General features: G+C 41.1%; 1 protein-coding gene across 1 annotated transcript in view; it reads left to right on the top strand.

Annotated features, from left to right (window-relative positions):
* LOC146817879 (interferon-induced, double-stranded RNA-activated protein kinase-like) overlaps nt 1-20,585 on the top strand; it is a 512,572-nt gene that overhangs the window by 136,588 nt on the left and 355,399 nt on the right. The window contains exon 4 of the mRNA XM_085611365.1: nt 15,944-16,092. Within this exon, the coding sequence (XP_085467491.1) occupies nt 15,944-16,092 (149 nt within the window). The remainder of the gene's footprint in view (nt 1-15,943; nt 16,093-20,585) is intronic.

Genomic DNA, 20,585 nt, shown 5'->3' with positions numbered 1-20,585 from the left:
AACTGTGTGTTCTGACCCACCTTTCATTTGGGTCAACATGCCACCTAGACCATCCAGACTAGCATCCACAGATACAATAGACTCTAAAGCAGAATCGTATGGAGTTAGAATATTGCAATGATTCAATTCGTTTTTTATTTTCTCAAAATCATCTTGACATTCCTGATCCCAAAGAAACACGGTACCCCTCTTCAAAAGCTCTCGAAGATGTGCAGTCTTACTTGAAAAATTAGAAATAAATTTGGCATAGAATTCACACATGCCAAGAAAAGATGACACCTGTTCCTTGGATCTATGAGAAGGAACCTTAACAATGGCTTCAATTAACCCAGCTCTAGGAAGAATACCTTCGCCTGAAATGCAATGCCCTAGATACTCTATAGACTGGACTCCGAAAACACATTTACTTAAGTTCCCTACAATACCTTTATCTTGCAATCTGTTCAACACTTCGGTCAAACTCTTATCATGCGAAAACTTGCAAATACCAGCTACGAAAATATCATCCTGGAAAACCACTGTATTCTGCACACCCATCAGAACCTTTTCCATGACGCGCTGGAAGACAGAAGCAGCGGAAGCTAGCCCAAAAGGCATTCGTTTGAACTGAAAAGTTCCAGACGGGGAAACAAAAGCCGTTAAATGTTTGGATGATGCATCTAACTCCACCTGATGGTATGCTGAAGACAAGTCTATCTTAGAAAACCATTTGAAACCTTGAAACTTTGACACTATGTCATCAATACGGGGTAACGGGTGTGAATCTACCCAGATATTTTTATTGAGACTGCGTAAGTCAATGCAGACTCTGAGGTTGCCATTTTTTTTCCGAGCAACGACTAACGGACTTAACCAAAGAGACGACTCAACTGGTTCAATCACCCCTGTTTCACACATCTTTTCCAACTCTTTAGTCAAATCATCTCTAACACTCAGGGGTACATTGCGCAGTTTGTGTTTGCATGGAATGGCTCCATCTTTTACCTTGATAAAATGTTTAAAACCTTTGATCAACCCTAGAGATTCAGAAAAAACCTTGGGAAAACTGCTCCCCCAACTAGTATATTCTTCATTACTTATTGACTCGTTCACAATAGAAACTGGATCCTTGGTACCTGGCCTAAGGGTCATTTTAAACAAAGCTTGGTGATACCACCCCAAGATATCTAGTCCTTTGATGGCTACATAAATTTTCCCCGTGATAGTTTTTCCCTTGAACATTAAAGTGCTTTCAAAGAAGCCTTTAAGTTGAATCTTTCTTCCTTCGTAGGACACGGGACTTCTATCAGGAGGTTCTAAATGTCTGTCACCCCATACAGATTCGAACAACTCCTCAGTAATCATAGTCATCCGTGCTCCCGAATCAACAAGCAATTTTAAGACTTTGCCATCAACCACTATATCGGCAATTGGGTCTGCGCAATCCTCACAATCGTCCTTTACTACCAACATGAGATCTCTCATGGAACTAACAACTTCTGTGTTGTTTTCTAGATTGTCGCACTCTTCCCACACCACACTGACATTCCTTCTAGAATTGCATACTTTGGCAAAATGACCTTGTTTACCGCAATTCCTACACAATGCATTCCGAGCAGGGCAGACTCGTGAATTAGGAAAATGTGTGGCATAGCCACACTTAGAACACATATTCTTCTTTTGTGGATAGAACTGTTTCCTATCTTGTTTTGCAACCTGTGACTTCCCTTTAACCTCAATATCATTTTTTTCACTGGTATTCTTATCAGATACACTGTTCTTATCTGCACTATTCTTGCTTACATTTACAGCACCAACAGTAGCTTTATCTGATCTCAGCTCATTTGACGATGTTTGTGATAATTCTATACTTTTGACAATGGAAATTGTTTCTTCAAGGGATGGGTTTTTCAAAGTTAGTAACTTTTGTTGAACCTTTTTGTCCCTACACCGTACCACAATTTGATCTCTTATGAGTTGGGATGTGAAAGCTTCAAATTCACAATCAGATGCCAAAATGCGTAAAGAAGCAACATACGATACAATGCTTTCCGACGTTTGTTGTTCTCTTGTAAAGAACTTATGTCTAGCTACGACTAAACTTTTTTCTACATCAAATTGTTTTTCAAGCATTTGAATTGCCTGGTCAAAATCATTGAGTGGTTCAGCCCCTTCTGCTACTTCTGGCAAAGGTAAATGCTCAAGTACGGCCTGGCCCTCAAACCCCAAATTATGCTCAAGCATAAATCTTTTACGTTCTGCACTAAATCTGAGACCACCAATGGCCCCTAAATACTTTGTGAAAGCCCTGTACCATACCTTCCACTCTACTGGCGGGTCCCCTGGAAGCTGTAAAAATGGAGCGGGTGCCTGTACATTTTGCATGATGTAAATGTGGATGAAAAACTAGTAACCAACTCAAACCACACAACTTACACAAGCAATGTACGTTTCCCTTCTCCTATGCTACAAGAGTAACATTTAAATTCTAATGTAATATATTGTATGATTTAAAACATTAGTATGTGCTTATTTTCATCTAAGTAAACAAAACTTGAAAGAATACTCTGTATTTGACCAACAGTACTATAATGAATAAAATGCTGAAACTAAATAGATGTCCAATAGATGGCGCTGCAATATTGGCTTGAATAAAATGATTCAAACCAACACGAAAAAAAAAAAAATATGTCTTTTGGTTGTGCTTACTGTTTCCACATCATAAACGAAAAGTACCTAAAACACAACTGTCGATTCCGTATGACTGTGCTTGACTGCTTTAATACCCCAAAGACTTCGGTGACACTCCTTAAGTCCGACGAATGAAGCCTCTATGTGGAAACAGCAACGTCTTTGACTTGAACACAGAAAGCCTCTGAATGCGTGTTGACGATGACGTCAGTGCGCACCGGGACGTAAGTCGTGTGGTTCACGGCACGCTCCTGCTGCACTGCAATGAAGGACAGAAGTGCAGAAGAACAATGGAATCCTGGCAGAGCGCGTGACTTCAGTAACGGCAGTGAGTACACGAGCGGTTTACAAACGAAAATAGATGCAACTGTCAATGTCAAGGACTTGAATAAAAGTTTGTTAAGTTGATTGTAGGTCCTTTACTCACTGTTAAACTCACTCAGTACTGCTCCCATGGAAATCACAACATCGGTGTATGCGCCATGTCCATGAGCTTTACCAACACACTTGAAAAAAAAATAATCGCCTTCTGAGATACTTCAGCTGTATAGAATAGGCAGATGCTCATGTACACGCTCAGGGCATAAAGATCCAACGACGATCCAACGACGATCCAGTCAGCGTTTCAAAACGTAGTTAGCAGCAACAAGATTCAGCTGTCGAGCCAAAAATGAACCAGACCTCAAATGGGTTCAAAACCGAGACGGGACGTCCCATCGGTTGAATGAACCTCTTAGGCACAAAATAAGAGTCTTGAATGAGGATTAACCACTGTTTCTTCAAAATAGAATGCGCCGGTCAAAAAAAAAAATAAATAGAAAAATAGCACAACTCCACAGATGCACGTGGGTGCGAACTGAGAATGAGCAGTACATCCCAAAAAACGTCGCCAATTGAAGTGACCACAACTACAGACAGTTAGTAGTTGAAGACGTGTTTATTCCTGCTCATCTCATCAACAGCTTCCAGGGAAATGAGTTTGTGCTTCAAGCACAAACAATGCATCACCATGGAGTTTATAGAACATTCATAGTGCCATGACAACACTTCTAAAGCTATTACAATAGTACTGGCATAATCTATTATTCCAGTATTATAGTGAAATTATTTGAGTGTTTTATGTCCTTTCCATCTCTGATGGATGTAGTATTTGAAATTTGGATTAGTGTTTTTGCTCTCTATTACCCTTTGAGGAGCTTCAATATGGCTGAAACCCCATGACGATTGTATCTATTGTACATTCTAGATGTTGCCAACAGGAAGTGCAGGATGTGGACAAACTAGTCCTTTGTTGCTTTTTAAACACTGAGTGTGGGGTAGATGGAATAGCCCGGTTGAAGGCGTGAGCCGAAACGGCTAGGCTTTCCGTGTAGGGTGTTGCAGAGGCACTTTAGTTTATACAAAAAATTCATCAAGTACTTGGACCTGGTGCTACACTGTCTTTTTTTGGAAGCAGGGGAAAGTGCAGCTGAACTAATTGGATTGGAGTGGACGGTCGTTGTGGAGTGTTTATATACCCAGTGGCTAGGCATTTTAAGTTGGTGCATAACAATGATTTAAACTGTCTAAAATATTTTGTGGTGGCGAGTGTACCCAAGTCACGACGTGGAGGCAATAGGGAGAAGAGATTAAGAGAACTGGAATCTAAAATGATCATAGAATTAGACAGTAAGACTCCCAATGGATTAAACAATACAGATGAAATGTACCACTTTCTGTAACTAACATTGGGTCTTACGATAGCTACAGGTGTCTTGACAACTGATTTTAAGCACACAGTGAGTTGTTTAGTCCCTTATTTATTCATTTATTTATTTATCTATTTAAGGACTGAGTTATCTAAGTGTGTACAATGTCGGTATTTATCTCTTTTAGACAATGTATAGTTCTTTCAATATAGCCAAATGTGATTATTTTTTCCACTTCGTATGTATTATTGGAAGCATCAACTGGTTTTAGTCAGATTTTAGCCCGGGTTTTAACTTTGTTAAATATGGGTTTTTACTGTCTTTTACCTTGATGTTTTTTAGGGTTGCTTACACATATTATTGATTATGTATTTTGCACATTCCTATTTGCACTAGCACTTTATGATGATCCATTTTGGATCAGTTTATTAGCACTCTTTATCCGTATAAGTGACACTGCTACGATTGATCTGTTGACAGATAAATTGAATGGGCAACAAATATACAGCATTGAAGCAGTTATGTAAAACATGGAGTCATGAGGATATTTTCCAATACGAAACTTAGTTCTTACCAATTGAATTGTTGCATTGATTTTACAAATCCTTTGGTTTAAAACACTATATATACAATCATTACTAAAAGTTTTTTTATATAGACATTTTATAAAAACTCTATTTATTAGTATAATTTATAGGTTTTAGAACTATTTATATACATTAGTACTGTACGATTGTGTTATATAATGAATTGACTCCATAATAAGCATTCACGCTTTTAAGCAGTCCATGTTAGAAAACAGACTAAAGATAACAGTTACGTTTTTGCAGTGTGTCTTCTATGTCTACACATCATGTGATGTCAGCACTCTAATCACTGTTAAGTATTTAAAAATAATGATGAGCATGCTTCAAACTGACTTGTGAGCAAGGGCTTTCGTAGCCCGAAACGCGCCAGGTTCGAGGTTTAAGAACAAATAAACTCCATCTCACCTAATTTCGCTGGGTCCGCGTCTCTGTTCGCCGCTGCTGTGGAGGTGCAGGGATACTATCGCTTTTCTATATATATATATATATATATATATATATATATATCTATATCATACATATTATCTACTGGCGGTCGCCAGTAGATAGTTATAGTTAGGACCGTGTTTCCATAGGAAATCAGAAAATTCTATTTTGAATAACTTTGGCGCCGGTTGCCGAATCTTCGCGAAATTTTCAAAACTAATGGGGCGCTCCGCTCAGCTCCTACCCTGAAAGTCTCGGGGGGGATTTGTCAAGCGGGGGCCGAGAAAAAAGGGGGGTCCCAAAACGCGTTTTCCCCATGCATTTTCCCATAGGACCTTTAGTCGAAGGTACAGCCCGAACGGCTGAACAGAATTACTTGAAATTTGGCAGAGAGGTAGTCCTCAGGTCAGGGATGTGCCTTTTGCATATATGGAGTCAATCTGTTCAGTAGTTCCTGAGAAAATTGCAGTTAAAAGCACATACATATCCATAGCCGCGCACCGTGCGAGCACCTTAACGTGCGCAAGCGTAATTCTGATTGGTGGTTACATGTTAGTCAACGTTCGAATCGGTCGAAATCAGGAAGTGTCGGCCGCCATTTTGTTTGTTTTCAGTGCGAGAGTGAAAAAGGAAGGTGGCGAACGTGAAAAGGGGGCAGGGTAGAGAGTTCCTGACCCCCTAGCCTTTGTCAGGGGGTCCCTGAAGGACCCCCCGAAGGCAGAAAAAAACATTGTAATTTTTTTTTAGAAAAATCGCGGGGGTGCGCGCACCGTGCACGCACGGTGAAAAACCCCCCAAAAAATAAAAAAATTTAATACGTAGTTTAATGTAAAATAAATATATAAAAAAATAATAATACATACATAACTTAGCATTTAAAAAACCGTAGAAATTCACTGAAAAAACCATAGGTTTCACACACGTTATAGTTAGGAATTAGCATTTAAAAAACCTTGCAAATTCACTTAAAAAACCATAGGTTTCACACATGTTATAGTTAAGTGGATATTTCACTCGTAAAAAACCAATGAAATTCCCCCGTTATAGTTAGTTCAGATAACTATAACTCGCGCGACCGCCACTCTATCACAAGGATGATGTCATCAGTGATGTCATGAGTGATGCCACTGACCATGTCATGAGTGATGTAATATGTGACGTCATGAGCAGGATTGCGGGCGCGCGAGTTATAGTTATCTGAACTAACTATAACGGGGGAATTTCATTGTTTTTTTACGAGTGAAATATCCACCTAACTATAACATGTGTGAAACCTATTGTTTTTTAAGTGAATTTGCAAGGTTTTTAAATGCTAATTCCTAACTATAACGTGTGTGAAACCTATGGTTTTTTCAGTGAATATATATATATATATATCACAAGAGGAGTTCCCAGACTCCAGTAGATAGCTGGAACAGGTACAGACCACAGCACGCTGAAAATTGTCGTAGAAAAGGTTTATTCCTTGGAGTCAGTAGGCATGACGCGTTTCGGCCGCATTACCACGGCCTTGATCACATGACACCATTAGGACCATACACAACAGATATAGTAAGTTGTAGACTCCTCCCATTTACATGAGCCAATAGGAGTGCGGCATACAGAACAGCAAACCTCCATATTACATCAAGGGTAAAAATACAAGGTAATGGAAAAAATACTACGTACACTGTGCACAAATACTGCACCATGACGAATAGCCACATCAAGCTGAATTGAACCATAGTGGTTATACAATAAAGCAATACCCTGAAGTAAAAAAATGTGCTCGCGAGTCCATAACTTTAGCCATGAAAAAAATATATAGCTGAGAGGAGTCAGAGTTACAACATTTATATATAAAAACTTTCCATAAAAGAAAGATCAATGCCAGCGGATAAACCTAAACAATAACCTTGTAAAACCCCATACAATACATGATATAAAATAAGTGGATTATTATTACGTACAATCCGTCTGGATAAATCCTATATAGAAAAAATAGTTCCTTTAAACGAATGAGCCGCATACTACACACTGCCAATGAGTTTGCATATAAAAGTCACTGCATAAATACATGTAAAAATATTGCTTGATTATTGCACATAACTCTTAAAACCAGTAGAAAATTAAAATTGTAAATAGACAGTCGTGAATACTGCATTGTCATACTGATGCATCCTAGATAAAGTGCTCGTGCCTTTAGATTTATACAAGCCTATGTGGCACACATCATATTGTGTATAAATATACAAAATAGACAAAAAAAGCAAAAAAGCAAATAGGACCAATGTAAAGGAAAAGTCCTAGAATAGACAAATGGCCCCACTGTATATATTTATTCCTAGGAGCAACAGTACTGGAAATAAAGTGCAAGTGCATTAGTGCAAAATACGCAACATGTGTGCAAATCAGCAAAATCATGTAGCAGCGCAAAATATATATATATATATTCACTGAAAAAAAACAAAGGATTCAGGGGCGTTCTAGTTAGGAATTGGCATTTAAAAAACCTTAGAAATTCACTGAAAAAACCATAGGTTTCAGGGGCGTTATAGTTAGCTGGACATTTCCCTCGTACAAAACCCTAGAAATTCCCCCGTTATAGTTAGTTTAGCTAACTATAACTCGTGCCCCCGCAATGCACTGCTGATGACGTCACATATTACATCACTCATGACATGGTCAGTGACATCACTGATAAACATCACTGATGATATCTGAAATTACATCACTGATGACACCACTGATGATGTCATCCAGTGAGTGTGTGTTTCTGTAAATTTTAAATATGTTTAATATATATATAGGGAAAACCCATGGAAGAATGAGTGGGTGTATAAGTGTGTGAATGGCTGATTTAGTAGGTGCGTGACTGACTCTATAAGTGAGTCATTAAACGTATCTTACTGCAGACTAGTGACTAAACTGTGTGAATGTCTGTATCTGTCTGTCTGTTGGTGTATAAGCGGCTGCATGGTTTTGTGAATAGCTATATGAGTGTCTCTATGGGTTATTGATTGCTTGTCTGAGTATCTGTATGGGTGCCTGAGTGTTTGTATGGGTGGGGTGTATGTGACTCTGTGCATACATGTGTGTGTGGGTGATTCTATGGGTGCATGGTTTTAAGAGTGCATCTGTGATGGACTGTATGGTTGGGTGAGTGTATGTATGGGTGTGTTAGTGATTGAATGTATATCTCAGTGGTACATGTGTGAGTAACTACATATGTGAAAGGCAGTATATATGTGTGTAAGAGTATATAAGTGGGTATATGTGAGAGTGTGTGATTGTGAGAGTGGCTGTATGGATGAGTGTGTGCTTGTATCAGTGATTGTATAAGAGCGTAAGAATGTGGTACTATTTTTATGAGTAAGTGAACTTGTGTGTGTATAACTGTATAGGTGATACATTATTTGCATGAGTGACTAGGTGTGAGAGTACCTCTATGGATGTTTGGTGGTGTGTGAGTGTCTATGTAGGTGTATAAATGCATATGATAGTCCTGTACTGATTGACTGTAAGTATGAGTGACTGTACAGGTGAGTGAGTGGATGTGTGTGTAGATCTAAGAGTCAATGAGTGGGTATGTAGTTATTGGTATTGGAGTATCTATGGTTTTGAGAATGGACGTCTGAAATTTTGATTGAGTATATCAAAGGGTGTGAGAAGATGCACTAATTTATCACATGGATGACGTCATCAGTGATGTCATTTCAGATGTCATCAGTGATGTCATCAGTGATGTCACTGACAATGTCATGAGTGATGTAATATGTGATGTCATCAGCAGTGCATTGCGGGTGCGCGAGTTATAGTTAGCTGAACTAACTATAACGGAATTTCTAGGGTTTTGTACGAGGGAAATGTCCAGCTAACTATAACGCCCCTGAAACCTATGGTTTTTTCAGTGAATATAGATACATATATCTATATCATATATATATAGATATATATATCTATATATATATATATATATAGATAGATATATAGATATATATAGATATATTTATATATTCACCGTCCCGTTCTCCGTAGTCACCAAGAAGACACACAGGTACAGACCACAGCGTGCTACCAAAGTTCAATATTCAGTGCAACTTTATTCCGTGCAACCTGACATGACGTGTTTCGGTCGCGTTCCCACGACCTTGATCACATGAACTTGGTCCTAACTATAACCAGTAGGTAATAATATATATATATTACCTACTGGCGGTCGCCAGTAGGTAGTTATAGTTAGGACCAAGTTTCCATAGGAAGAGCATTTTTTGTTTTGTTTATAACTTTGGCGTCGTTTGATGAATCTTCATGTCATTTTCCAAACTAATTCTTTGTTCATATCAGCTCCTATGTGGAAAGTTTGGGGGTGATTTGTCAAGGGGGCCAAGAAAAAAGGGGGGTCCCAAAACATGTTTTCTCCATTTTAATTTCCATAGGAAACTTTAGACAAGGCTTCAGGTCGAACGGGTGAATGGAATTACCCCAAATTTGTCAGGGAGAAGGGTCTTTGTCTAGAAAGCACACTTTTGTTTATTTGATGTAGTAGTTTTGGAGAAATATCGAAATTTACAGATATCGATATTTGGGAGTTCTGCCATCTGATTGGCTGAGGCGTTACAAGCACAAGCTTGCTGCTTATTGGTTGTGAGCGCTGCGAGCGGTTGCAACTAGGAAGCGTTGGCCGCCATTTTGTGATTCCATTGAAGCGAGTAAGGGGGGAAAAAGGGCGAAAAGAGTTGGAAACAGGAGGATAGGAGCACTGTAGGAAAGTGTGAAGCAAAGTAATCACACCTACCGGTCTGAAAGTGCGGCGTTGCTCAGAGTGACATGGTGCTGAGATGACATGGTGCTACAGTCGGGTATGAAACCTAGAGCCTAAACCAGGAGGTCATTGCTGTAAAGTGATGTGCTCTGGTGTTTGTAGGATACCTGTGGAAGTAGTGTTAGTAGGTGTTTATACCATACAGGGAGTGGGAAGCGAACTACTGAGCTCTACTGTGCGAAGTACTACGCCTTCCGGTGTGAAGACTCAGGGATCAAACCGAGCTGATTGTTGTAAAGTGATGGGCTGTGTGCGCTGTAGCATACTTGCCGCTGTAGTATAACTGTAAGTAGTGTTAGTATGCGTTTATACTATACAGGGAGTGGGAAGCGAACTACTCACCCCTACTGGTCTGAAGACTCGGGGATTAAACCGTGAGCTCATTGCTGTAAAGTGATGTGCTCTGTGTACTATTTCAATGTAAGTTATAGTACAATGTTAGTATGTAGTGATACTATAATGTAAGCATGTAATGTTAGAATGTAGGGCTGTCATGAGGGGAATCTTGGGGAGTTTGTACACGGTGCTGGAGAAGATGGATGCCTTGGTGTCTGGTCCGGTTGGTGGCTGTTTAAGCTGTCTTCTTTTCCTGCAATAAATCTACTTATCGGATCCACTGCTGTCTTCCTGTTCACTACATAAATTTGGCGACGAGCGGGAGAAGGTGAAAAGAAGGTAGCACTCCCCAAGATTTTGCGCTTGCTTGCGTTGTGCTGAAGACCCGTTTTCTTTGTGAATCTGTTTAGGAATAGGAATGACAGTGAGCTTCAGGTATAGAGCATTATGGTCACTATCCTGATGATTTAAAATAATCATGTTGTTGACTTTTGGCCAAAGGTCGAGATCTACCATAATAAAATCAATCCTGCTCTTGGCATTTCCCTTTTTAAATGTAAAATTTGCTTCTGCGCCTTAGAGTGTCTGCCCATCACAAGCACGTACCACAAAGGCAAGAGTGAACGACGGGACTTGCTGACCAACCTTAGTACATCTTTTAATGGGTGGTAGCTGGAGCCTCTTAACCCCTCTTGCTTGATCTTCCTCCAGCACTACTTCCTGTACAAAATCTATAGTTTCATATGTTGTGTTAAAGTCACCAGCTATGATAAGATAATACTCTTTTCTTGAGCTCTCTAGAAGGTTCGTGAGTGTTAATATAGTGTCTAAAGTCTTGTGGTGACTACTAAATCGATTATATAGGTTTATTAATGTCATGAGTATTCCCTTTAAGCAATATCAGGTCTAAACCAAGGATCTCCTGTTGACCTATGTCTAGCCGCTTGATCTTACAAGCCAATGTGGTCTTAATCCAGATCAACAACTCTCCAGCTGGTCGCGCAGCTGGCGATTGTTTAGCTTCAATACTGAACGTGGTGTACCCAACCCTGTGTATATGCTCAGTGGCCCAAGTTTCTTGAAGCAGACATATGTGACTGCTGTCCACTAGCTCACCCTACTCCGGGTCATTAAGTTTGGACATAATCCGAGCATCATTTCACGAGATAATTTTCAATAGCTGGTCATCATTTGTCCTTCCCTGGAGCGGGAGTCCTGTTATGAAGTTTTCACTCATTGAGCCTTGGGTAGGAGCATGAAAGTCAGGCAGAACAACTGGGGTTCGGTCCTCTATTTCAGTTGAGATGGTATTTAAAGTATCCCCCTCCAGAGTGGCTTGTTAGGACCGAGGCATGGATCATCATAGATTTAGCACTACCCAAGTTTAGTCAGTCTGCTCTGTGAGTGCTTGGTATCTATTACGAGTTACAAGGTAGAATTGCTCCTTACACAGCTGCAGATTCTGGGCTGTACGGGCATTAGGTGTAATAATTAGGCCAGTGGGCTTAAGATGTCTACAAAAAATAAACAGGGGCATAATGCCAATTCCCTGATCAATGCCCCGCCCACTTGACTTCCTCCCGCTTCTAATCAGTTTTTCTGCTAGGACAGGGGAACTGCAATTAATTACAATGCAGTCCCCTTGAGTAGACTTACGTAGGGGACCAATCCAGCTCACTCTTCTAACGAAAAGAATATCAGGATAGCTAGAGTTTGTAAAATCAAGAGTTATGGGATAGCCGGTGACAAACTTTATTTTTCAATTGACTAGTGGTTTCTATAAGATTCCCCTGGAGCATGGGGACATTAGTTAGAATTACCACATATGGGCAACATTCCGGTGGAAGATCCAGATTCACCTTATTTAAGGAATCGTTTGTGTCAGAAACATCATCTATTTGGTGAAGATGGCTGTCCAATAGTTATGATATAATTTCCATTTTGTGAAGAACTGTGCACACTTGGCCTTAGACTACTACTAGTATGCCCACCCCCAAATGATTGGCCAACTTGTTTCAATTCTCTGTCTTTGGTCACTTCTTTCCCAAAAACATAACCTTTCTTTTGAGGGGTAACTACAGGAGGAGGTTGTGTGGGTTTGCTACAGTAACTTCCTACACACATATTTTGTCTTGCAGATTCTTGTGTCCCCCCAGAAATCGGGCATTCTGAACCTGTGAACCCGTCTTTTCCTGCCCCAGCCATTAGACAAGTAATCGACTTTTGAATATTTCCCACATTAGCCTCAAGTTTGTCAAGTCTCACCAAGATTGGATAAAGATTTTTAGATAATAAATTTCAAAACGACTTTTTAAAATCTCGATATCTTGTATGGATAAGGCTGTATGGTCTGGCGGCATAGGTGTAGTTTTTGACGTAGTGGTAGGTACTAATGGATTGCTAATGGTCCTTCCATGTAGTGTCTCTTTTTTTTGATCTGGTAGTTGCTCCCAGCAGAGGCACAGCGTGTTTCATCTTTTTCTTCCTTTTGCCTGGTGATCCAGTCGACGGGGATGGAGAATGGTAGGGCGGTGACTTCGTGGCCGGAGATAATTCCATTATTGTTTGCGCACTGACAGAGATTTTGGGTTCAGTGTCCCCAGACACCCAGCTGGGAGTTGGATCTGAATTCAGAGCAAAAGTTATTCCACCCTCCACAGACAAAACGTTTTCTTTTTTTAAGGGAAATCCCGGTCTCACTAGAGACAAACTGTGAGCTAAGAACACAAAATTAAAAGCAGACTTACTGAACAGGAATCAGAATAATCTTCGTAAGGCGATTGCAACGCCAATATCTCAGAGAGCAGAAAACCAAGAGGGTAGACCCAGCCCAACCTCCTCCAGGCCAGGCGTGGATTGGCCCGGGCTTTGCCTGGGCACATCCCGCGCTGCGGGAGCCCTGAAATGGTTATGTGTGCCTCCTGGGGTGTCGTGTTGGTGGCCGCAGTGGTCCTTGGGGGCTGTGGTCCCTGGTGGCAGCAAAACCAGGCTGGCTGACTTGGGGGAGCCCTGAAGCGTTATGTGCACCTCCGGGTGCATCGCGTTGGCAGCGTGTGGCTGCTGTGGTTCTTGGGGGCTGTAACGGCCAAAGCAGGCTGGCTGCTGCTAGCAGAGTACCTTCCGGGAATGGGGAACAATTTGCCGACCTACTCAGCAGGATGCAGCAACAAAGTCCACCAGTCGGAAATCCAACCGCAAGTCCTCGTCCAGTACTTTCGGCAATGTGGCTTGCCAGAAATATACCTCTTTGCCACAGCAGAAAATGCTAAATACCCAAACTTTGCCTCCAGGTTCCCATACCCACAATCCAGCAGCAGTGCGGTATGAATGATTGGGTCATGGATATTTACCTACGCTTTTCTGACTCTCCCACTACTACCATTTGTGGTTTGGAGGTTTCGGCAGATGTCTCACTCTCATCCCAGAGGCTCCCACATTGGCCCACCAGCCCTGGTGCATGACCCTGCTCAAATTCTCACTGGTTCTGCACAAGAGGCTCCCCAACAGGTCGGAGCTGCTCATGTAGATCCATGGAAAAATCAGGCACCCAGTCCCCAGGTCTCCCGACCTTGTTATTTAACTCCTGAGTTCCAAGACTTTGCATACCTTAATCTTCCACCTGAATGCATGAGCATTCTCAAGGAAGCACGCAGACCTACTTCCTGTGCCTGCTATGCGGCCAAGTGGAAGAGGTTTGTGTTCTACTGTCACAGAAAACAGATCAACCCTTTAACAGCCACAGTGCAGGACAGTGCCTGCTATCTGCTTCACTTGCAGGTTTGCAGACTGGCATTCACCTCCATACGGCTACACCTGGCAAATGTGGACTCCTATCCCCAGAACAGAGATTTTCTTTAAAGTTCCAGTCATTAAGGCTTTCATGGAGGGTCTCGAGAGTCATTTCCCCTCGGGTCCCATCAGCCCCGGCTTGGAAACTCAAAATTGTACTAAATATACTCATGGGTCCTCCATTTGAACTCCTCCACTCCTGCCCCCTACAATTCCTCTCTTGGAAGGTGGCTTTTTTGTTCGCCATCACTTCACTCAGATGTTTCAATGAGCTACAGGCACTAACCTTTCTTCTCTGTACATAGTCATAGGATTGTCCTCTGCACTAATCCTAAAATCCTCTCTAAGATGGCCTCTCAGTTTCGCCCTAATCAACTCCCTGTCTTCTTCCCACACCCGGACTCAGTTGCGGAACAGACTCTCTATGCTTTGGATGTTAAACAAGCCCTCCTGTATTACATTGACAGGACTAAACCACCTAGGAATACACAACAACTCTTTGTTGCTTTCTCAAAACCCCATAAATGGAGGATTCTGTCCAACTCCCTCATTGCCAGATGGATAGTGAAAGGCATTCAGAGATGCTATGCTAAATCTAAAACAACTTTGACCGTTCCTCTTCGAGCCCACTCATGGAAAAAAGGAGCCTTTATGGCGTCCTTACCGGCCATGCAGGGAAGCAATCCAGCAACAGCGTCGATGACCGTGCGCATTACCAGCAAGAGGAAGAGTCACTCTACCTCGTGACTCAAGAGACTTCTTCTAAGAAAAACAACTTGCACACATCCGGGCCCAACACTAGATGGCAAGAGTATTCACAGCACTACATGCCACAAACAGGTGCTTACATGGTAAGTAACATTTTCTTTATCTCGCTTACTGGTATATATTTGAAAATTGACCAGACAACAGGAAGTTGTCAAACCTTCATGACTAATGGATTTTAATTGTTCCTTATTATATCTTCATCTCTGTTACAAAAGTAATTTTTAAGTTATTTTTTGCTAAATACATGATCTTATTTATGAATTGTAGCTATTAAGAAAATATATCTGATACTTAATGGGTGCATTGTATTTCAAAACCAATTTACCCCCTTTTTCCCAGTCCTTATTTTCCCTCTTCTCTTTTTTCTATTTTTAAACAAAATGTTTTGATGCTTGTGGGTATTGGTTGTTTTTGTTTCAGTTGTTTTGGTAATATAATATTATAGTCACTGTTTTTATCCTCCTTCTTAACTATTGCTTCAGAATAAACTACTTGTATTATTTTACTTATTTAATACAATTTATTAAGATTTTAGATGTTTATGTATCGTTTTTGTATAATTCATATATTTTATATCTTTTATGGTTGAGCATTTAACCAAATAAAGACATTTACTGTTACTACTTATTTACTAAAAAAATTAAACACAGAAAGGATCACCACTTTACAGTTCTTGCTTTGATTTTGATATTGACTTTATGCTAAATAACATGCTAGGACATTTAGCAAGCATTAGCCTATACTTAAGTTTATAATTTTCTTTTTTTCTAATGGTTTTTATAAATAGCTGAAAATATTGATTAAACCTAACCTTTCTGCACATTTTGCTATGTCATTCTTATGCAAACCTATTTTTCCCTATGTTCTGTACTCAGATTGTTAATGACTCCTATAAATCATCAAACCCAGACTTGGAAAATGGAGACACTAATTACATTAGCAGACTTGCTGCATATTGCCTTCACGAGGGAACTGTGCATCAGTTTAAAGAGATTAAACAGGGCGGTCTCCCACACCTTCCAACGTAAGGAACATTTACCTTTAGGTTTTTTAACTCGATTGCTCTGTTTTGATTGTCTTGTCAACTTTCTGATGCTCTTTGTTCTTATGAGTAGAGTTGTGTTGCTATCTTCGTGATGAATGTTTTGGTTTCGTAGTTAGGACAGGAGTGGACATTACAACTGCTTTGATTCCAAGTTGACAAATAGAATAGCATTTGTCAATATCACGTAGGAATATTTATAATGCTCAAGTAAGATTTTACACATTTTCAGACAGTTTGCTAAATTTAAGGTTTTTAAGTGATGCATCTGTCTAGGTATTATGGAATAACATTAAGAGAAAGTTGTTTTTCAGCAGCTGTTTCACAAAGAAATCAGTCATTTTGCAGATTATTAGATTAAGCTCGAATTTTCATAAAGTCACTTAGTCCATCACATAACCTACACCCCACACACCATGTGACTCTGTAGTAGGCCTGGGCGGCAAATTCCGTTCCGCTCGCGTAATTTGCGTAATTTGCGTAATTTCGCGTTCCGCGGGGATTGCGAAATTGCTCAAAAGTCTGCTTTCCGCGATTTCGCGAAATTTTTGCTTGTTCGCGTTCTCAAAATGCATGTTCGCGAGATATTTCTTCTCGAGCACGCAAACAGCAATTGCGAACAGGAAAAAAGCATCGCGAACAAGCAATTCCGCGTGTTCGCGGAATTTCTGAGTGTTCACGGAGATTTTTTACCGTTTCGCGGAGATTTGCGTAACGCAATTCCGCAAATTCCGCCCACCCCTACTCTGTAGTCATGCACTTGAATGAGCAGAAGGGAATGCAAAGAACACACCTGAAGCTTAAAGAATAATTTAGGATTTTATTAAAACAATGTGGTGTTATGGGCTCAGTTTAGTTTGGGGCTAGTGTTTTAGATCTGATTGACCAAATAATAGCGGGAGATAATGCAATCGCATATAAACCGAATACTTCGGGGCAAAATAAATTCTCCCAGACAAAAATAAATCAACCAACGTGCCATGTCCTAGGACCGAATGTGTCTGGAAATTAAGATGCTTTACTGCACCACTGATGTGCCTTATAAGAAACACTTACCTTATTTGGGTCATGCGCTTGTTATTAGCATAGACTTTACGTGCTCACTGCTTCAAAGAATTATTTTCATCCAGTGCTGTGTGTTTTACATTTTTTCCTGCTCCCTATAGATAGAATAGTTCTTAGCAGACTTCATCTTTGAGTGCTCTATTTGTGCATTTTCTGGCGTTGAAATGTACAGCTTTATATATTTGTGTGCAAAAATCAAATGGCAGAACACTACGGGGCCAATTACGATGAGGCGCATAAAGCCTCTGTCCTGCGGTCGGAGGCTTTACAGGCCTCATTTTCGGTTTCAGTTTCGACCAGCTGATAAGGATACAGCCAGTCAGAATTGAAATCGGCCGATCATTCTGGCTGGCTTCCTACGGCCTCCAGGAGCCCGTCTACCAGTCGGAGAACGGCCTGTAATCCAAATGGAGGGCTTTTCTGCCTTCTGGATTACGATGCACAGTTTCCTGCAGGGTTTCCATCCCGGCATTTCTGACTTGAAAACCCTGTCGGAAACAGTGTTTGAGGGCCCCTAGCAGGGCCCCCTTTTGGTTTTGGTCTTGGGTTGGGGGCTAAGGGGATGCTATAGGTACCCCCTTGTTCATCCCTGCACCTTGTGATAGCCACTTAGAAGTGCCTGCCATGGGGTGCAGAGATAAACAAAGACTCCCATTCCTCTATGGGAGCTTGTGTTACGGCTGGAACACAAACTCCCATAGTGGAATGGGAGTATGCGACCGCACCATTTACGGTTGCATCTTGATTAGGCGGTTCCGTTTCCTCCACAGACTCCGCCTGACATCAAAATAATCCCCATTGTTGTAATGCAGTTCTGATTCCATACCTGTAATCGGCGCGCCTCAAGTCCTTGTCTCATTATCACAGTTCCTTAAACTACTCAGACTTCACGCTGGAGACAGTCAAACCACCCTCCTCAAGAAAAGAAAAATTATTTTTTATTTGTCAAAATTCCATTTATGAGGTTCTTGTTACAGTTCTGTTTTATTGTTATCAGCGTTAGAATGACAAAACATAATGAAGATAAGGATAACAATTCACGGCCATGCAACAACTTTATCAATTAGAGACAATCATCCATCATTCCACACCCACCTGTGGGTCCTCCTCCACCCATCCAGCAAATACAGTTGAGACAGGTTGATCAGCAAACAAAGAACGACACTAGTCTTGGCAATAGATGTACGGGGTTGCCTCTGTGCTCATTCCATTTCCCCAATGATTTTGGGAACATCCCCATCCCCTCAGACTCCACTTTTTCTACAGTCATACACCAGTCTATATCATTTTCTTAGTCTGTTTATTGCGATGGTTGTTCCTCTCCCCATAGACGTGTAATGTTGCATTTGGCCACCATCAGTCCTATTGTTATCCAAATTTGCTCCATGCAGGTTAGGTCCAACGCCATTAATGTGTTTTTAAGTCTCTTATAAACTTTATTTTTGATTTTTTTCAACAAACATTGCAGCAGACATTGTTACGTAGACATCTTGTGCACAACACTTGATATTCCAAAGCCAACATTTTGTTAGATGTAATATTACAAGTGACAATGAGGGATAATAAAAAGGCATTACCGTGTTTACAAGTAAGCATTTGGAGGGCATACATCAAAACTGCACACTCCCACTACTGTCCCCGTTCGTTCTCGTCTCAATCCGCTCAACTCTCACTCAGCTCAATATCATTCTGACTGCTCTCCGAGTTATCAGAATTGAGGTCGGAGTTAAAAGGTTCTCGCCATTAAATGAGGTCTGCCTGAAGCTTATCGTCTTTACGATGTAGTTTCATATGGATTTCTTCAGCTAGGGCCCACTCCCTCACATCCCTGAGCCATGTTGTTATGTCCGTTCTTCTTAGCCCCATCTAAATTATGTCCACTCTGCGTCTAGCCAGGACCATCATCAGCTACAGCTAATTTCCGTTTCTTGGGCGTCGTATATAGGCCAACAGACATTGTATTGGCTCTTCTCTTAAGGGGAGACCTGTACTTGGGCGCACCTTTGCTACAACTCGAGACCAGAACTTCCGCAGCTCCAGACATGCCCAAGCAAGGTGCAGGAAATCTGCCCCCTCTTTTCTGCTCCTAGGGCACGTGTCAGCATTGTTTTGTGAGATTCTTTGTCGTTTAACCGGTGTAAGGTAGGTACGGCGTAAGAAATTATAGTGGATCAGTTTAAACCTTGCGTTACAGGAAACTGTGTATGTGGGCGTGCATATGGCTGTCCAAGCCTTGTCCCCAATTCGTTCATTTAGGTCCCTCTCCCATGCCACTCTTGACCGCGGGGTAGGGGCAGTTGAATCTAGCCTCGTGGCTTTGTAGAGGATAGATATCATCCTGCGCCCGGATCAGTATGTAAGCAGCAGGCTCTGTTGTGTTTTGATTTACATGCCCGTACATAGGTTTCCCTGAATCATGTCCTTATATAGGCACAATGCGCATTGCCCTTATTTAGGCATAGAATCCCAGTCCTTATTTAGGCATTAGCCATGCAATCCAAATACAGGCACGGTCACCTACATCCATCCATCCCACGTCACAACGAGTTCTTAGAAACCAGACCCTTAAGCCGTCGGGACTTTCTCTAGCTAGGATTATTGATTTCTCCAAGAACTTATCTATTATGCATGAACTACTATTCCTTAGGGGTTCATCCATGACGTCTTCCTCTGCCCGACTTTACGTCAATGCTAGCATTCCTAAACACCTTCCAAGTATAAATATACCTACCCTTACCATGGCAAATCACAGCACAGCTCGGCACGACTTGACATGCATGGTTCGCCACGGCAAGTTCGGAAGAGACCATATACCTGGCCTGACGCACTGACCAGACACTGTCATCCCTGCTTGCAGAGAATCCAGCTTCCAGTGTTCTCACTCCCTTCGCGGGGTGTTAGATTTTGCAACCCGGAAAGAGATTCCCACCTCTCTCATTCTAAAGGTATAGAGCTGACTAGAACCTAGAGGGACTATTGGCATACAAAACTTAGTATATACCATACTATAGAAAACAGCACCCACTTTTACCTCGCACCACACTTATGTTAGGTACATTGGGGTAGAACTATTTAGAAGCATCAGACGAATATTCACTTATTAGCCTGTTTTATTTATGTATGTATATATGAATATATGTCATAGCTGAAAGACAATGCTATTGCAGTATTATTTCTTCTTACTGCTTACACTGTGCGTATTATATCTTGCTTACTGTCTAATGATTGTAACAGCTCATATCTCTTACACGAGAAACAAGACTGTTCAATAAATCCTTTTATTGAAACGCCCGTCTATCTATTTTCTGTGTAACTCTGGAGATACTAAGCATGCGCGATTGACTGAATGAAACTGTTATCTATTGTTTCCACGATTCTGAGACGCGTTCCGATTCTAAGGGAAACAAAGT

Source organism: Triturus cristatus, chromosome 6 (assembly GCF_964204655.1).
Source record: "Triturus cristatus chromosome 6, aTriCri1.1, whole genome shotgun sequence".
Lineage (NCBI taxonomy): Eukaryota > Metazoa > Chordata > Amphibia > Caudata > Salamandridae > Triturus > Triturus cristatus.
The sequence above is the reverse complement of the archived record's forward strand: the minus strand, read 5'-3'. Positions and strand labels throughout refer to the sequence as shown.